Source organism: Argiope bruennichi, chromosome 11 (genome assembly GCF_947563725.1).
Source record: "Argiope bruennichi chromosome 11, qqArgBrue1.1, whole genome shotgun sequence".
Classification (NCBI taxonomy): domain Eukaryota; kingdom Metazoa; phylum Arthropoda; class Arachnida; order Araneae; family Araneidae; genus Argiope; species Argiope bruennichi.
In genome coordinates, this window is record NC_079161.1 from 69,626,177 (window position 1) to 69,644,976 (window position 18,800).

General features: G+C 30.1%; 1 protein-coding gene and 1 long non-coding RNA gene across 2 annotated transcripts; one reads left to right on the forward strand and one right to left on the reverse strand.

Annotated features, from left to right (window-relative positions):
* Positions 1-164: 164 nt before the first annotated feature.
* LOC129956885 (uncharacterized) lies at positions 165-6,757 on the reverse strand. The gene is made up of 3 exons (XR_008782710.1): positions 6,701-6,757; positions 5,049-5,120; positions 165-483 (listed from the first exon to the last, which is right to left on the reverse strand). It is a non-coding gene; the product is annotated as an uncharacterized LOC129956885 (long non-coding RNA).
* A 6,528-nt stretch (positions 6,758-13,285) lies between these two features.
* On the forward strand, positions 13,286-15,850 carry LOC129956632 (uncharacterized). The gene is made up of 2 exons (XM_056068566.1): positions 13,286-14,920; positions 15,086-15,850. Exons 1-2 carry the CDS (start codon positions 13,286-13,288, stop codon positions 15,848-15,850), a joined length of 2,400 nt encoding a protein of 799 aa, XP_055924541.1.
* Positions 15,851-18,800: the final 2,950 nt, after the last annotated feature.

Here is an 18,800-nt window from a genome sequence, read left to right on the forward strand (position 1 = left end):
CTATTTTGCATAGTTCTTAAAATACAATATTAAATGATATGCAAGTGATTAAAATATCTTTGCACAATATAGCTTAATTTAAAAAGATTTAGAAGAAAAATCTAATGAGCATCATAAAATCCATTACTGGCATGATGGCCCCTCTCATTTAAGAACAGCTCCACTCCAGGGTTCACCATGAGTTAGATTTGAATTTTCCAGTTGATTTAATTTCTTTTTTGAAAAATTACATGCACAAGATCCTGCTGAATGAGTGGGCATAGAATTAAAATATTGTGTAAATTCTAGGATTTCATAAAATCAAACAGTTATAAACAATATATATTTCTGTTAGCCAAAAAATAAATGTGTTACTTTTCTCAGAAGCTTTCAGCATGAGGAACTGAACAGTAGATGACAATGGATACCTTGGATTTTGTTCTATGTTGAAACTTTTGGTAAAGATAAACTGATAAAATCCTTAATTCCTGTTTTACCTTATGTCTGAAAGAAAAAGACACCTTAATAAATTCACCCAGTGTATAATATTTCAATAATCAACACACATTTCAAAATATTATTGTGATGAAATAATTAACTGAAAACGTCATCAAAATTAAAAATAAAATAAAAACAAAGTTTCTGTTGGACAAATAACTGTGTTTCAAAGAGATAATAACTTCTCATTTATACCACATATGAGAAGTTATGGATCCAGCTAAGGATATTAGCTGGATTTGTAGTTAGTAGGTAAAATCATTAAAATCTTGCCAGAACAATTGTATAATGAAAAACTTTATTGTAAGTTTTCAGAATGTAGTGAAAATATCTATAAATATCTTAATCGAATATAGGTAATAATTTTTTGGAATATTTTGCATTTATTGCCCTAATAACCACCATGTTGCCTCCACAACAACCCTCTTTGCAACAGAATCATGTCTAAGTAAGTTCTAATACAAATGTTTAAAATGTATTATTTATTAAGTATCTATCATTAAAAAAAACTATGTAAACATTACATTATATTCACTTTGTGATTGGTAGATAGTGAGGCACTTGACAACCCATGACTAGGGATTGCAATACCGGACCAAAATTTCAACACCGGTATTCAGTATTTTTTAATTCTTAATACCGGTATTAGAAATTTTAGAAAAAGAAAGAAAACACAGGTATTTCTTTGTTTTATTTGCCAGTTTTATTAGAAAGGGTTAATATCCCAAAAAATAATTTGTAACTTATAAATTATAACAGTATATAAAGAATCACAAAAAAGTAAAGGAACAATTTATTTATTTAAATCACAAAAAATTGTAAATATCACTATTCAGTCTGTGGTACTAATACAAATTTTTGAAATGTGATCTTAAAAAACATAATGCATTAATTGCACTGTCATTAAGCCTAGAACATAATTTTGTGCAAAAATTACTAGCTGTCAAAAACGCTCTTTCGACAACTACGATAGTTAGTGGTACTGTTAGCAATACGCGATATACTTTTTCCAAGTATTTACCTCTAAATCCCTTATATTAAAGATTTCTTATCAGATGGTTTTGGATATAGTTGATTTCTGTATTGTATTTTGGTTCGTTGAAATTTTCATATTTATCGCAAATTCTAATTTTTGTTCAAGAGACAATTCCTTTTCACTATTGACAACAGTGCCATCATAATCTTCGATAACTGAACCGAATTCTTTTGAATGTGGATAGGTTTGTAGGTAAAAAACTTTAAGAAAATTTACCATAAACTTATTCAGATTTGAATCGGTTATTTTCTTTTTCATTTTTAAAATCATTATAATTATGTAAATACCATAAGACATTTTCTATTTCGATATCCCTTTCTTCTGTGCGATTTTTCAAAGTAATATATAATTTTCAGATAGTGATGTGTACTGTTCTAGTGCGATGTGTGCTGTTAGGAGTAAACGGTTCCAACGTGTTTTAGAATCTAATATTAACATATATTCTGTTTTATTTTCAGTTAGTATGTATTTTAGTAATATGTCATCTTTTATAGGGGAACATTTAAATATCCTAACAGTTTTTCGATCTTTATAAATTATAGGAAGCAATTCTTGATGGGTTAATATTTCATCCTCATTAGCAATATCTTCTTCAACAATTACATTGTCATTATCTTCATTGTCAATATCACTCTCACTCTTACTCTTTTCAAAGTTGGAATCTGAAGTTTCTATATCCACAGTATTTGGATTCTTCTGTTCTTTATTTTTTTGATATAATACATCTATTACTCCTAACTGAATTCCATCAGCATAGCACAATTGCTGATTTGCACCAATCAACTTTCCAACTTTTTTCATAACTGTTGCTCTATCAGTCATTATGGATACAATTTCTTCTTTCAGGGATAATCCATGTTTTGCTAATTTAGATTTAAGCCATTAATTAGTTAATTAATTTCGCTCGTCAGGGAGACATAAAAACAAAAACGTACACTATTTTGCTATGTTGGCGATCCCTGAACATATAGTGGAGACAATTTTACAAATTTCTAGTAAATACCGAAAAACCTGTATTTAAACTTGCGAATACCGGTATTACAAAATTGAACAAATGGCTCAAACTACCGGTATTTGGTATCCCGGTATTGCAATCCCTACCCATGATATTTGGTTTGTTTTGCCAACATTCTTTGAGATATTTAATGAAAATTATAATTGTGCCACAATAAATATTTATATTGCACTTGACAGTGAAATATGACAAAAAAGGGGGGGGGAGTAAAGAGTTAATTAATACTGAATGAGTTTAAAGTAATATTATTTGTTAATTCTACCTTTAGAAACCTGTTTTTGGCAACATTAATCAATGGCTTTCTGTTTTGCTTATCTCTTTCAAGTAATGGAATTTTTATGATTCTTGGCTAGCAATCTTCTGAATACCTAAGCAATACATATGTTAACCCTACACTGTTTTTTTTAATAGTAATGCTGCATCCAAAGTTGGTTCTTGGTTTGTTGCCAGAGGTGTGTTTGAGCCACATTTTGTATGTTAAAGTCACTAAAAGATATCTGTTTATATACCACATATTACAATTGATTCTGAAAATGATGCCAATGCACCATTTATATTTTACAGTGCAACTTGCTTTTGTAATTATCTTTAATAAGTCACAGGGTAAGAGTCTTGACAAAGATGGTCGATTGTTAATGATCAGAGTGCAATATTTTTACATAATCAATTGTACATAGCATTGTTCAGAGCAAAATCTAGAAATAGAATTCAGTCTTAAAATCCAGGCTAAAGTAGACAGCATTAAAAATATTTTTTTTTAAAGATGCTCTGAGTAAAATTTGAGCAATATGATATATGATATTAGTATTTTTTTGCTCGTTTTAACAAATTTTTTATTTAATTTGCTTCAAACTTTTAATTTCATATTTAAATTCTTCATTCCTGCCAAAAAAAGTTAAAATTATGATGAGATTTCTCCTGAATTTTAACTAGTATTATATAATTTTTAACTAGTTAAAAAATTTTGATTTGGAATTTATCTTTTTTGTTTATTACATTTTTAAAACAGTTTGCTCCATTTAGTTTTGTTGTCTGGAGGGAGGAAATCAATCCTACAGGAATCCCCACAAACCTGAGGGCATACATGACTTGAGGACAATATTGGAGCTAACAAAAACGAGAAAGGGCCAAAACCCTCAATTCTATTAAATAAAAAATGTATTGAAAATGTGAATACGGAAATACAGCAGAGATTTTCAATTAAAACAATAAAACCAAGAAACAATGTTTTCCTGTCCCTTCTACGTCATTAATTTTGACAGGAAAAAAGCTCTAACATATTGACTGTAATATTAACTTCAAAACAACTTGCAATGTTCCCAATATTCTTTAAATTGTTTTAAGTAGGCATGACAATTTATCAAAAATATCTCTTCACAAACAGTCCAGTTATCATAAAATGATTCTATAATGTAAATACAGCCAAAAGTAGTTTTGAAGAATAAAGTTTGATTTCAGACTTCAGCACGCCAGATTAGAAAAAGTAGTACACTACAGATTTATTAATTTTTGTTGAAGACTAATTTTAAAAATACAGAATTAAATTCCATGTATTCTAATTCATCAATTGTTAGGATGTTGTTTTGCTTTTTAAAAAAATGACTATTCATTTAGAACCAAGTCATCGTATATGCATTATGGGTTGTCAAAATAGCAGGTTAAAAAACTAGCATATAAATATGTAAAGATCAATGACAAAAATATTCTTAGTCTTGTGGTACAAATAATAAAAGATGATAATCAATGATATTTTGATTTTATTAAACTAATGATTCTTTTACTAAGGAAGCTATAAGCAAGAAGTCTAGCAACAGCCACCCATTTCAATCAAACAAATATTCTTTATTTTTTTTATTTGTTTGTGAAATACAAGTTCTTTTTAATATGTTTTTGCATGAATGCATCTACAAAGTGGACAAAACAAGCATTACAACAATAGCAACAAATGGCTAAAGTTATAGCCACAAAGGCAAGAAAAAAAATTGCACCATTATACCCATTGGCATTAACTACGGCTACAATTATACGTCTTTCAGTTTTTAATCAGTCTATCACAATACTGAAACTATTAAATTTTCTATCTACTGTGCAAAGAAGCTTTAGAATGTTCTAAATTTTTAGAAATTGCTCAGTAACCCTTTAAGGTAATAGAAAAATCAGGTGCTCAATTTCTCCAGATCCCAATATTAATCATTCTGTTATCAACATTGGAAAGAACTCAAATATAAAAATTTTGGAAATAGTGTAATGCCCTTATATATAATGTAATGTCTTAAATTTGAAATACAAATATGAAATAAATATAATTCCATTTTTTTAAAGAAATATAATAAACCACATTTATGCTTATGTTCATAATATTTACACCCAACTGAAACAGTTTATATTATTTTTATTTTATTCAATAGGTTATTTTTTTTTTCAATAGGTTCTTTTACATTAATTTTAAATCAGCTACAGACTGTATGAAAATATTTTAAATAAATAATTTGAATTACTAAACTAAATTAGACTTCTTACCAGAATATGAAATGCTGTCATATGTCCAACTCCAAAATTTAGAGAACTCTTCTATGTAAATGAGTACCAAATCTATATAAAATCAACCAAAAGAAATCATTTTTCTCATTTTATCTCATAATATATAATTAGAAATTCACTGTGAAGCCATTAGCTATCACAAAATCAGTTTTCTTTAAATATAAAATGAAAAGATGGAATAATGTTTTAAAAATTCCAGGTTTAAGACATGCAAAATAAGTTGCAATTAAAAAAAAAAAAAAAAACCAATGGCGACCTATATATTGAAGTGTTAATTAAATTTTTCAAAAGAAATATGTTAATTTTTTATACCAATAATTTCACCCAAATGATATTAAAATATGATGAAATTATTTATTCAACATTCTAATATTTAGTATTACTTCAAAAAGGAATATTTTACATAAATATTAATCACACCTGAAACTATACAAATGGTTAAAAAAATTTAGCTCTATATAAAATTACTAGGTGAAATAAGAGCAATTTATAAAATCATAATTTTCATTTTCACAATTGCAAAAATATTCATTCAAACAATTTGAACAAGTTATATCATATATGTTATACACAAAAATAAACAAATTATACACACACAAATTAAATAAAAATTATTGGTTAACTGGTTAAAAATTATTGGTTAAAATATACAATATAGTAATATTTACAACAAAGAGAATAAAATTTGGAGTACATATTTTTATCTTGAATTAAGAGTAAATCTAATCTAGGAAATTAAAAATGCTTTAAATTATTTAAACATACTCAGATTATTTGCCCAACAAGAATGAAAATTACTAAAAATTACATATGTAGTACATTATATAACAGTATTTATATCACAATTCACATTTATAAACAAAATATGATAAAAATCTGCAAATGATTATTTCTTTAAATTACCACCAACAATCATTATTGATAACTAAAAATTATAGAAGTCAGAGAAACCCAAAGTGCATTTAAATCAAAACACTTTATACCACAGAAAAAAAATAGAAAAATTAAATAGAAGTATTTGTAATTTCATCGACTTTTTTTTAAAATTTAATCTAATAGAATAAAACAGAAGCCATCTTTCCTTGCAGCCAAATTATCAGGTGAACAAAGAACTTTCCGTCAATGACTTTTCCAACAAGCTCAATGATGGAAAAATGGAAAGGCAGTATTCTCATAGAGAAATCTTTGCTGGTTCTACAATCAATGACATAGCTCACTTACAAAGAAAAACAGTTTTAAATTTGATCTATTGCCAGAAAATAAATAATATTTAATCTTGGGGAATTTACAACTGTGTAAAATTTTACCTTAGGTCATTTTTTAACAGATCTTGCTACACTGTAGTATGTGCAGACTTAGTCGACAAGATCAATTTCTTCTTAAATTATATAAAATGTCAATATTTCTTAAAAAATTTTTATGTGTTCCAATGTTAGAATCAATTCTACCGAGAGTATATAAAGCATCAATTTTAGAACAATAGTTCCGCATATTATTCAGAACAAAGAAGCATTCCAATACATAATACATCCTATAAAATAGCTGATTTAGAATAGTCTTAAGAATTACAAAATTAATTTACAAACATAAAAAAGAAAATTCAAATAGTTTTACAAATTAATTCAATATACCTAGTACAATTCATGAACGCCATTTTCCAATACTCCATTCGACGCTGCGTATAGATGGTTCCACAATGGGAGATCGTTTCTCATTTGTTCGTTTGATCACGTGATTTGGCAACCAATAAACTTGCTCAAAATGAAGTTACATTTAAAATTCAAATCAAGAACGTAAAACCGCTAAATATTTATTTCTTATTTGAAATTATTCTTAATATTTACAGTTTAAAATTGATTTAATGTAAAAAGTTGTTGGAGGGGAATATTTGTTTGAGTTTGTATTTTCATTTGTTTGAAAAAAATGAGAATTAAATTTTGGAGTGTATTTATCTTAATTATATGATATAGAGATAATGTAATATTTAAGATAAATACACAAAGAAGCATCTGAATAAAAATAGCATGTTTTAGTATACAAAAATGCATATTCACACAATTACTTTCCATGGAAATTCTAAATAAATAAATTCAGATTAAAGAACTTCAGAAACAAAGAAGAGCAGTGCCTTTTAACTATACAAAAATAAGTTATTTAACAAACAAAAGAAAAATATAGCTTATTAGAAATATTTAATATTTGCAGGAATTCTTACAAACAGCAACAATGGTAATTATTAATTGGGAATATAGGAATTGTTATAAAAAAATTTTAAATAAAAGTCTTACAGTTTCAATTATTTACCAGAGAAATGAAATGTTTTCTCATTGTAATAAAACATTCAAATATTAAATTACTAGTTACAGAAATTGAAAGATGAATCCTTCAAAAATATAGCATAAAAATTATATATTGTTTGTTTAGTAATGAATATTGATGTGGCATGAAATATAAAAAAGGTTTCCCTTTAAAAATAAAAAACATATATATATTGTGTTGATTCCAAACATCAGTTTTCTTTAAAGTAAGCCTTTGTTGCAATTGTATTGCTCTATTTTTATATTTTTTCATAAAAATTAATCCAGTTCTCCCATTTTTCTTTTATTTACATTTATGAAATTGAGGAAACATTCCTTTATCAGTATTTCAATTAAGCTTTATTTATTTTGCATAATCAGTTTACAAACAAGAAACTGAAAACAAGGTTATAATTTTATAAATTAGTTTAGTAATAATTGCTAAAATAATAGCTAAAAAGTTTAATTATTTATTTTGAAAATTTATGCTCTCAATGTTAAGACAGTTCAATAAATATATTTTTAAAAAGATTAACAAAGCTGGGAAATTCAACTACCATTGCTTAATATTATTAATGTATTTACTGGAAAATGAAGATTTGTTTGAATGAAGACAAAAGGTGAGATTGTTCAAATAACTAAATATGTTAAAATTTATGACCAATACGAATCTATTGTGTGTGTGAGTATGCTTGCACGTGTGCTAGTATTCCTAGACCAGTGCTAGATAGTAAAAATTTGCACCTTGGGGCGATTTTATTTTTAATAAATTAAAAACAAGCTAGATGGTGGCATTTTTTTGGTGATAACTTCTAAAAATATTCTTGCACAAAAATGAATTTTTTGCCATTTACAAATCAAAACAAAATTATATATTTTGAATTTCTTTTCATTGATACTATTTAATTGTTGTAAAATTCCTCAATCTAGATTTAATTTAAACACACATTTAAACATATTTTTTACCATAATGTTTTCATTTTCTTCAGAAAATATTTGATAGCGTGCTTTTCTTCTTTTGCTGAAAGCTAAAGTAGAATCCTGTTTAATATCTACGTAATTTACAAGATAAAAATAAAAATTTAAAAAAATGAAATTACAATACCGCGAAATTTAGAAGATGGATCAACCGGATATAATTTCAGTATGGTAACATGGAACTGACCATGGAACCAGTGATAGCCTCTATGGAATAGCATGTTCATTACAGAATGTGTGAGGAAATTTTGAAAAAAATCATTCCCATTAGTTTTAAAATATCTGGGGATTTTATTTATTTCATTGTGATACCATAATTTATTTCACTGCTGAAAAGAAATTCAAATCTTTTTCATTGTTGCTACAAATATTTTATCCAGAATTTTTCTTATCATGATGGAATGATGAAATCATGCCTTCCTTTTTCATAATGAGTAGCCCTCACAGAGAGAGGACACAGCCTGGAAAATTGAGTCCGAAATGATAATACTAAATAAATGTAATACTAAAAATGTATTAAATGTAGTACTTTAATACTAAACGCATATACAATGGTAGTAAATGCGTTTAGTATGTTCATGCATTAAAATATTAAAGTGGAATAGGTAATTTCGAAAAAATGGTCCTCAAACTTTCTACATAGCTTATATAATACTAGTAACAATTTCTGGAACAAAAGTGCGTCAAACTACTCAAAGTAATTGTATTATCGATAATAAGGACTAACATAAGATTATCCAATTCAAGTGAAGAAATCTAACAATCGGCACCCAATGAATCTGATTTCAATTTGGAAAAGACCAGATTCCATGAACATACACCAAACCTTCATACACACACACAAATAATAATAATAATGTTTTTAAAGCTTATTCACCTTTAAGAACTTGCATTCGGAATATCCAAAAGCAAATGAATTTAAGTAAGAATGAGGCGCGAAGCCTACCTCTGGATAAATATAATTTGAAATTTCTATACCAACTAAGAATTACTTGCATAAAATTTGGTCTCATAAAGCACCTATTTATAAAGAGTGTCTACAGATATGCAAAAGACAAATTTGTAATGGATCAGTCAGCTTTGTAGAAAATGCTTTAAATTAAAGTGGAAAGGTTTAAACTGCAATAAATATAATAATATATTTTTTACTGAAACGAAGCATTTTTTAAAAAATATGAGTACTGAAAACAGAGTCACTAAGTATTTAAACCTTATGGGCACTAAAGAATATCTTTCTTAATTTATATAATATTTCAAGAAGTTTTCAACAATATTTTCTCAGATTCATCATGCACAGATTGATTAATTAACAATGTTTAGTTTTAAATGCATCAAACACTAAGAAAATAATTAGTTGTTAATTCACCAAACACTAAGAAAATAGACAGAATCGTTTGAAATAATCTATCGAAAACATGTCAAGCCTTCAAAACCAAGTCCGTATCCGTTGAAAATAGTTGTCAAGAATCAAAACACAATGCGCATGCGTGAATTTTCAAAGCCAATTATAGTAACGCAAATGCGTGAATTTTCTACGCCAGTTGAATGCTGTGCAACGCTGTGCAGATTAAACATTTTTAATTTCCTTTATTCTGTTTTATTTTAATTCAAAACTATTTCAGAATGAATCTGAAAGATCGATTAATTAACAATGTTTAATTTTAAATACATCGAACATTAAGAAAATAAACAGAATCGTTTGAAATAATCGGCCGAAAATTTGCTAACCTCTTTAGCATGGGAAAAAAAAAAAGAAAGAAACCGAAGCCTTACTTATTTAGCGGTGGGAAAATGAAAAATTTTTTTGTCGTAGTTTTTAATTAATAACTAAATTTTAATTAAAAATTCAAAAAAAGGGACCTGCAATATATGCATGGGCCAAATTTAGTAGCTGTAGATCGAACGGTCTGGCCTGTAAAGCGCCAACACACACACACAAATATACACATATTGAGTATTGTGTGTGTGTGTGTGTGAAATGATATTTTAATATTTAATTTAAACTTAATAAATTTCTTTATTTTTAGCCCATATTAATTTCATTCTAGAACATTCTCTTATTCCCTAATCCCATTCCACTTTTTCTATCTAATTAATTCAACAGAAGCTTTGTAAAATTGCTGAATCGGCTAAAAGCCTAAAAGTTCCTACACTCCGAGTAAAGGAACAAAATACCGCTGACATGGCAAATTCTTCTAAAAGATCCCTGTGTTTCCCTTGCTTTTTGATTGACATGCGATGGAAATCCCTATTAAAACATCACAGCATATAAGACCGGGGATAAAAGGTTTATCAACTTTTCCTTCGTTTCTTTCTGCGTTGAGTGTGTGCTCGTCGCTCTTATTTGTACATAATGCGTGCTTCTCCGAGATGAAATAAAATGACGTCAAGAAATCGAAAATCTTTTCACTGTCTTCGAAACCTGTCTCCTGTTTCAAAAATTATATATATGTGTGTGTGTGTGTGTGTGTGTGTGTGTGTGTGTGTGTGTGTGTGTGTGTGTGTGTGTGTGTGTGTGTGTGTGTGTGTGTGTGTGTGTGTGTGTGTGTGTAACATATCTTAGGTTGAAGCAGAGTGCAGGTTGAAGACATAGACGAGACGTTGTATTTTTAATTCCGTTTTATTCTCTTTTTAATATCCATCCAGGAAAGCATAACTATTAACAAGAAGGAGCAGCGCGGCACATAAGCAGAAGTAAGAAAGAAGACAAAAAAGAGACGAACAAATGGTCACTAGTCTTATATAACATAGGATTTCTGGCCAGGCGCCAATTCAATACACGTGATGACTTTTGATACCATTTCAAGGGCAACCAAAGATATCACTTTCTCTTGATACGTAGTACTGATGGCGCATTATTTTTACAGAGGAATTAATTAATAAGAAACGAAATAAGAGAATATTTTAGAATGAAGTTACGATGGGCTAAAGGGGGTCAATTCACGATCACGTGTCAGGTACCAAACAAACCGTTTCTGTTCAATTTTCAACCGTTCTGCGCATGTCGGGATGGCTGCCGATAACGTTGATGAAACCATTGTTTAGTAAATTTTACGCTAGCCGATCAATTATTAAAAACTTCTGATTTTTTTAAAGATATTATTTTGAATTATTTTCTCCAAATTTTCGTAGTTATATAATTTTATTTGTTATATTAAAATTTTAATTAGTATTTTCAATGGAATTAATTGTTTTTGCATAATTAATTAACGTCGCTTTTTAATTCGTTTGGTGCTGCTTTATTCTTTCCTTTTCCATATCCTTCCCCCCCCCCTTTTTTTTATCCAAATTATACATTTTGACAAATGACTATGGCAGTGTTTTTGAAAAATTACATATGTTCTTTTTTTACATATTATTTAAATATTACTGAATGTTGAATCTTATAAATATAGTTCTTTTTAAAAAAGAACTTATTACTCTTAGATAAGTTAATATTTTAAAGCTTACTAATAAAATTATAATATTTTTCTTCTTATATAATGATTTTTATTAATATTGAGACTTTGATGTTTTCAGTTTGCTCTGAGGAAAGAACATGAAATTCAAATTAGTATATATTGAATAAATTATGTTTACAATTTCAAATTATGAAATATAAAAGGTATAGATACCTTTTTTTAAATCTATGCAACTTATGAATCAGTTATTTCATTTTAATTTGTAGAGATCATTAAAGGAAAACAAACAAAATTACAGTTTCATATTGTTACAAAATTTTTCTTCTACAAATACTGCTAATCAATCGCTAGTTCAGCAGCTTGCTTGCTTGCTGTTTACTCCTCTCCAAAATCCCCCGGTCTTGAGTGCTTGCTTTTTTTTATAGTCTTCCCACAGGAAGTGGCGTAATCTTGGGAAAGTCCCAGAACTTTCTCCAAATTTCAAGGAGAAACTGGTCTCGGTGATATAATGTTGGGACCATCTGGAGTCTTCTAGAAGATTCTTTTCGTCGACAAGGTCACCAACATTTGTCGCCAAGGTCGGCCTGTCAGGGATACGTTTTTATCACTTCGTAATAATATTTTTTATTTACACATTACAATATATATATATATATATATATATATATATATATATATATATATATATATATATATATATATATGATAATTATTTGAAAAAATGTGATCAAATGGATGTTTCAATGTACTCACTAATTCAAAAAACTATTTATCAACATTTATTTTTCTAGACACTTAGAAAAAATATAAACACAGTATGACAAGAATGTCAATGTAAATGATGAAATCAATTTTATTCAACAGAAACATTCTAAATACTAAACAACAGTTTTTTTTTATCACGAATAAAAACATTATGTTGAACAATATACTTTTAAAGCAGAACATTTATGAATTTTTTTTAACAGTTAAAGTTACATTGATAAAAATTACATTGAATGAATATCATAAAATAAAACATACAATACAGTAAATTTAATAAACAAGAATAAGGTCATGATATATATATATATATATATATATATATATATATATATAGAGAGAGAGAGAGAGAGAGAGAGAGAGAGAGAGAGAAGTTAAGTAGGATATAAAGATGAGTTAGAAGAAACTCTTTTATGCTTTTACAGAATTTTATAATTCAATAATTTTATAATTCAATGAAGCAGAAATCACAAATTTATGGAAATTAGATTCAATCGGAATCAATGATCCTGTTGAGAAAAAATCTAAGATCGAGATTGATCTTCGGACCAAGGAGCATTTTTTAGAAACGGTAACAATTAATAAAGATGGTCGATATGAGGTTTGTTTACCATGGTCTGATGATAAGTCACCTTTGCCCGACAACTTGGATTTGGCGAGGAAAAGGCTGGACTACACTACCTTAAAACTTATAGCTATAAATATGTATGAGAAATAGGAAAATATTCTTCTAAATTGGTTAGATGAAGACATAATAGAGGAAGTTCCGACCAACGAAATGAACTCTTATGGTAATTATTTACCTCACCGCGCAGTGATAAAACTAAGACGCAGCACTACTCCAATTCGTCCGGTGTTTGACGCTTCAGCGAGATTGGCAAATTATCCATCTTTGAATCAGTGCTTGGAATGTGGTCCTAATCTCATTGAGCTTATTCCAAATATTCTTCTTCGATTCAGAGAGGGACAACTTGGCGTTATAGCTGACATCAAGAAAGCTTTTCTGCAAATTAGTATTCGTAAAGAGGATAGAGACTTCCTTCGGTTTTTGTGGTGGGAAAATAGAGAAGAAAAGAAATTGAGAGTTTTTCGTCACACAAGAGTTGTTTTTGGGGTAAAATGTAGCCCTTTTCTTTTAGCTTCAGTAATTGAGTACCATATTCAAAAATGTGAAGGATTTGAAAAATATTTGAAGAAAAGACTTTTGGAGAGTTTCTACATTGATAATGTCGTTACTAGTGTCGACAGTAAAGACCAATTAGATCGATTCATCGACAATTCTAAAACCTTGATGGCAAAAGGTGGTTTTGATCTTAGAGAATGGGAATGGTCTGGCGACTGTGAAACTAATTCAAAGGAAGAAACTCAGGTATTGGGTCTTATTGGGAATAAGAAATTAGACACTTTGAAAATTAACATGAAATGGCTGGATGACATTAATGTGGAAAAAGTAACTAAAAGGAGTATGTTATCTACAGTACATAAAGTATTTGATCCTTTTGGATTCACTGCACCAGTGATGCTTTGTCCAAAAATAATGCTACAAAAGGCATGGAAATTAGGTACAAGTTGGGATGAAGGAAGAACTGATGAGCTTCGTAAAGAATTTCTACAGTGCTTTCAAGAACTTAAGCATTTGTCTGACATACAGATTCCAAGGTGTGTTCAAGAATCTTCAAAAGATATAAGTAACTGCACTATTCATACGTTTGTTGATGGAAGCAAAGATGCATATGCTGCTGTTACTTTCCTTAGAATAGAAAATAATGGTCGAATCGAGCTATTTCTACTTGCAGCGAAATCTCGAGTGGCTCCTTTAAGAGGCACAACTATCCCAAGAATGGAACTTCTTGCGGCGGTGATTGGAGGGAGGCTAGCGAATTCAGTTGTTGAAGCTCTTGGTTGGAAAAATATTACGATATATTACTGGAGTGATTCTACAACAGTGCTTGCATGGATATTACGGGAAGAAAATTGGTCTGTCTTCGTTAGGAATAGAGTTCAAGAGATAAGGAAGTTGAGTAATCCTACATCATGGAGACACATACCTGGTGATAAGAATCCGGCAGATTTACCTTCCAGAGGCTGCAAGACAAATCGTCTAGTCTCCCTAAGATGGTGGGAGGGTCCACAATGGATGAAAAATGCTTTTGAATTTCAAAACATTATGGGTTCCTCCAACCATGATTGGAATGAAGAAGAGATTAGAAAGGAAATGTCTAAGACGACTTATATATTATCAAATAATGAAGCCTGTGGTGTTGCAAACTGGTACTACAGATATTTTTCGAACTATGATAGAATAGTTCGTCTTGTTGCATGGATCCTCCGCTTCAAGAACAACTGCAAAAATATAACTGAAAAGAAGCATGGTGAATTAACCGCTACAGAATTTCAGGAAGCAGAAATGAAGGTTTTATTTATGATACAGAATGAGTCTTTTCTTCCAGAAGAAGAAAAGAGATTAAAAACCCTACAAGTATTTAAAGACGATCTTGGCATCATCCGTTTGAAAACTAAAATTATTTATCGCAAGGACAGTGAAGATTTTCTTAAACCTATTGTTCTTCCTCCGAAGCATGAAGTGGTAAAGCGGTTAATCTATAATGCTCACGTTAAGAACTGTCATGCTGGAGTCCAGATACTACTGAATGCACTTAGAGAAAAGTACTGGATCCGAAATGGAAGAAAAGCGGTGAAACATATGGTGGCCAATTGCATTACGTGTAAAAGATATAGCTCAAAGAACATAGAAGTTATAAGTCCCCCCCTTCCAGAAAATAGAGTAAAGGATGCTGCGGTGTTTCAGATAACTGGCGTTGATATGGCTGAACCTTTATTCCTTAAAGACAAGAGCTGGGTTCTAATTTTTACTTGTGCAGTGTACAGAGCAGTTCATTTCGAGCTTGTTACTGCTGCATCGACTGATGTTTTTTTAATGGCCTTTAGGAGATTTGTTTCTCGCAGAGGAAGATGCACAACAATATACTGCGATAATGGCTCCAATTTTGTTGGAGCAGCCAACTATTTAAAACCACTGGATTGGAAGCGTATCCAAAAATACGGAGCAATAAACTCTATTGACTGGAAGTTTAATCCTCCAACTGCTGCCTGGTGGGGCGGATGGTGGGAGAGATTAATTAGAATTTTAAAAGATCTTTTAAAGAAAGTGTTAGGACAGGCACGTCTCAATTATGAGGAGATGATAACGGTTTTGGCAGACTGCGAGCGTGTAATCAACTCAAGACCTCTAACTTACATTTGCGAAGAGGAAGCTATAAAACCAATTTCTCCATCGATGTTCATACAAGATGTGCATGAATGCAATCTTCCTGATATATAGATGCTGTAGAGCAAAATTCTGTGAGCAATAGATTCAAATACAGACAAGCAGTGCTTAAAGACTTAAGAAATCGATTCAGATCTGAGTATTTGGGTGCTCTCATACAGCGGAGAAATAAAAAAAATCAAGAAAATGTACAGTTACTGTTGGTGACATTGTTATGGTGGGAGCAGATAATAAAAAGAGACTTGTCTGGCCTTGAGGTCGTATCACTAAAATCATACCAGGTAAAGATGGACATGTACGGCTTGTTCGAGTGCAAACTTCACAGCAGAATTTCCTGCGACCAATTCAAAGAATATATCCATTAGAGTTAACATCCTCTGATGACTTCTCCACTTCGATGACACCAGATGATTTGAATAAGTCAAATGACATCACCAAAACTTCTGACAGTACTTCTGGCACGAGATGAAATTTAGTAGAGCCGGAAGAAGAATTAAATTGCCAGAGAGACTGAACTTGTGATTTATTTTGTTTTGATTGGACATTTTCACATTTATTTTCATTTTTATATTTAAATATTAATTGAAAATTTGTAAAACGTTGCCATTAATTGAATCTCTTAACTGTGTTTGACAAATAGTATTATATTTTGATTATTATTTATAATCAAAAGGTGGGAGGATGTTGAAAATGTATTAATATTTTATTTTATTTATTTATTTATTTTAGAATGGCAACGTTATTTAAGAAATATTTTTTGCTGTCTCATTTTGTAGATGGCAACTTGTAGATTAATCCCAAGATGGAATAAACAAAGTTTGAATTTTTTACCGGTGGGATATCGTTTTTCTATTTTAATATAAAAAGCGAAAGAAAACGGTGTTTTTCTTAGGCAGCTTTAACACTGTTTACTATAGCATGCAATTCCTTTGAAAAGGCAGAAAATCAACTGAGTTGTGCCGATAAAATCAATAAATTAAAGCTAATTGAGGAGAAAGCTTTATTAATGATGGCATGTGAAGAAAAATTTAAACAGTTGTTGTATTCCGAGAAGACTTCCGATACTGAAATCGAGAGAGAAGTAGATGAGTCGGAAACTTACATTGATCGCTGGAGATCTTTAAAACAAAAGTTAGAATCATTTGTGATTGAACAGTTATCCTCTAAAAATGAAAGTTTTAATATTGGTATGAATACCTTATTAAATTATCCAAAAATAAAATTACCTACTTTTGACGGTAATGTACGCAATTGGTTATATTTTTGGGGACAGTTTCAAAAAATTGATGAGGACATTAATATCGATTCTCACGATAAATTTTCATATCTATCTCAAGCAATGGAACGAGGTAGTCCTGCCGAAGAATTAATTAAGAGTTTTCCTCCAGGTGGTAATAGCTATGAAAAAGCTTTAAAACAATTAAAATTGCGTTTTGGCAGAGAAGAATTATTAATTCAAGTATACGTTAGAGATTTACTAGCATTAGTTCTTCAAAAACAGAACTGTTCAAAAAATTCATTAAGAAAGTTGTTTGATCAACTCGAGAGTAAACTACGTTCACTTGAACTATTAGGAGTTACTAGGGAGAAATATGCTGCTATGTTATTTCCTCTAGTTTAGTCATCGCTACCCGAAGAAACTTTGATTGCTTGGGAGCGTTATAGATCGGCTCATCGTAGAGTTCGTGAAACGAACACGAATGATTCCGATCAAAATTCAACAAAAATAGAAAAAAGTGATTTAGAATTTTTACAAGATGAGGTTGAATCAGAAGAACGCATTCTTCTTGCTTCTAGAAGTTTCAAAGCTTCTAAACCGAAAGCGGAAGTGAAATATAATAAATTTTCTGGTGATAAAAAAATGAGTGAAAATAAAACTAGGAATGTAAAGTTTTATGAGGCATCTAGTGCAACTGATCTTTTGACTTCGTCGCAAGTGTCAAAACAGTGCATATTTTGTTCTAATGCACACTATTCTGGAGATTGTTTTAAAGTAAGAAAAGTGCCCTTGAAGCAAAGAGAGGCAATTGTTCAACAATCTCATAATTGTTTTTTATGCTTAAAAACTGGACATTCTGTCAGAGATTGTAATGTCAGAGCTGGTTGTTTGTGTTGTGGCAAAAAACACCACATTCTTCTGTGTAGAAAAATGAATCCGATATCTGAGTCTAAAGACAAAGAATCGCTTGAAGTTGATAAGAGAACTGATAGTAGTTCTGAAATGGATCAAGCTCTTTCCAACTTCTCTACCAATCCAAACGTAGTACTGCAGACATTCAAAGTTGTAATTAGAGGCAACGGGAAAAAACGTGCAGCAAGAGCTATTATCGATACTGGTTCACAGCGGTCATATTTACTACGAGCTACAGCTGAAGAAATGAGCTATGAGCCTACCAGCTGTGAATATTTGCAGCACTCCCTATTTGGTGGCAAGCATACTGGGGTATGTAAACATGAAGTATATACTTTGTATTTATCGAGTGTACATGAGAATTATAATTGTAATTTTAAAGTTCTTAGTCAACAAATTATTTATAAAACTGTGCCACCTACTGTGAATGAGTTTTGCGTGAAGGAGTTAGCTGCTTATAATGTAAATATTGTGGATAATTGTGAAGATCCTATTGAAATCCTTATCGGAGCTGATGTAGCTGGGAAGCTCATGACAGGAGGTTATCGTGAAATGTCTTGTGGACTCGTAGCGATTGAAACAAAACTTGGGTGGTCTGTAATGGGACGAATAACTGATACTGCGAGAAGTGAATGTTCATCTTTATTAGTTAAGTCCATGTTATCTACAGCAGAGACAATAACAGACTTATGGTCCTTGGATACTCTTGGCATAACTGACCCATCTGTGAAGAAAAGCCAGATCGAGTTACAAGAAGCTGCTCGAATGCATTTTCTAAATACAGTTCATTTGGTAGATAATCGTTTTGAAGTAGATTTGCCTTGGTTGGAAGATCATCCACCACTCCCAGATTATTTTGATTTAGCAAAGGGA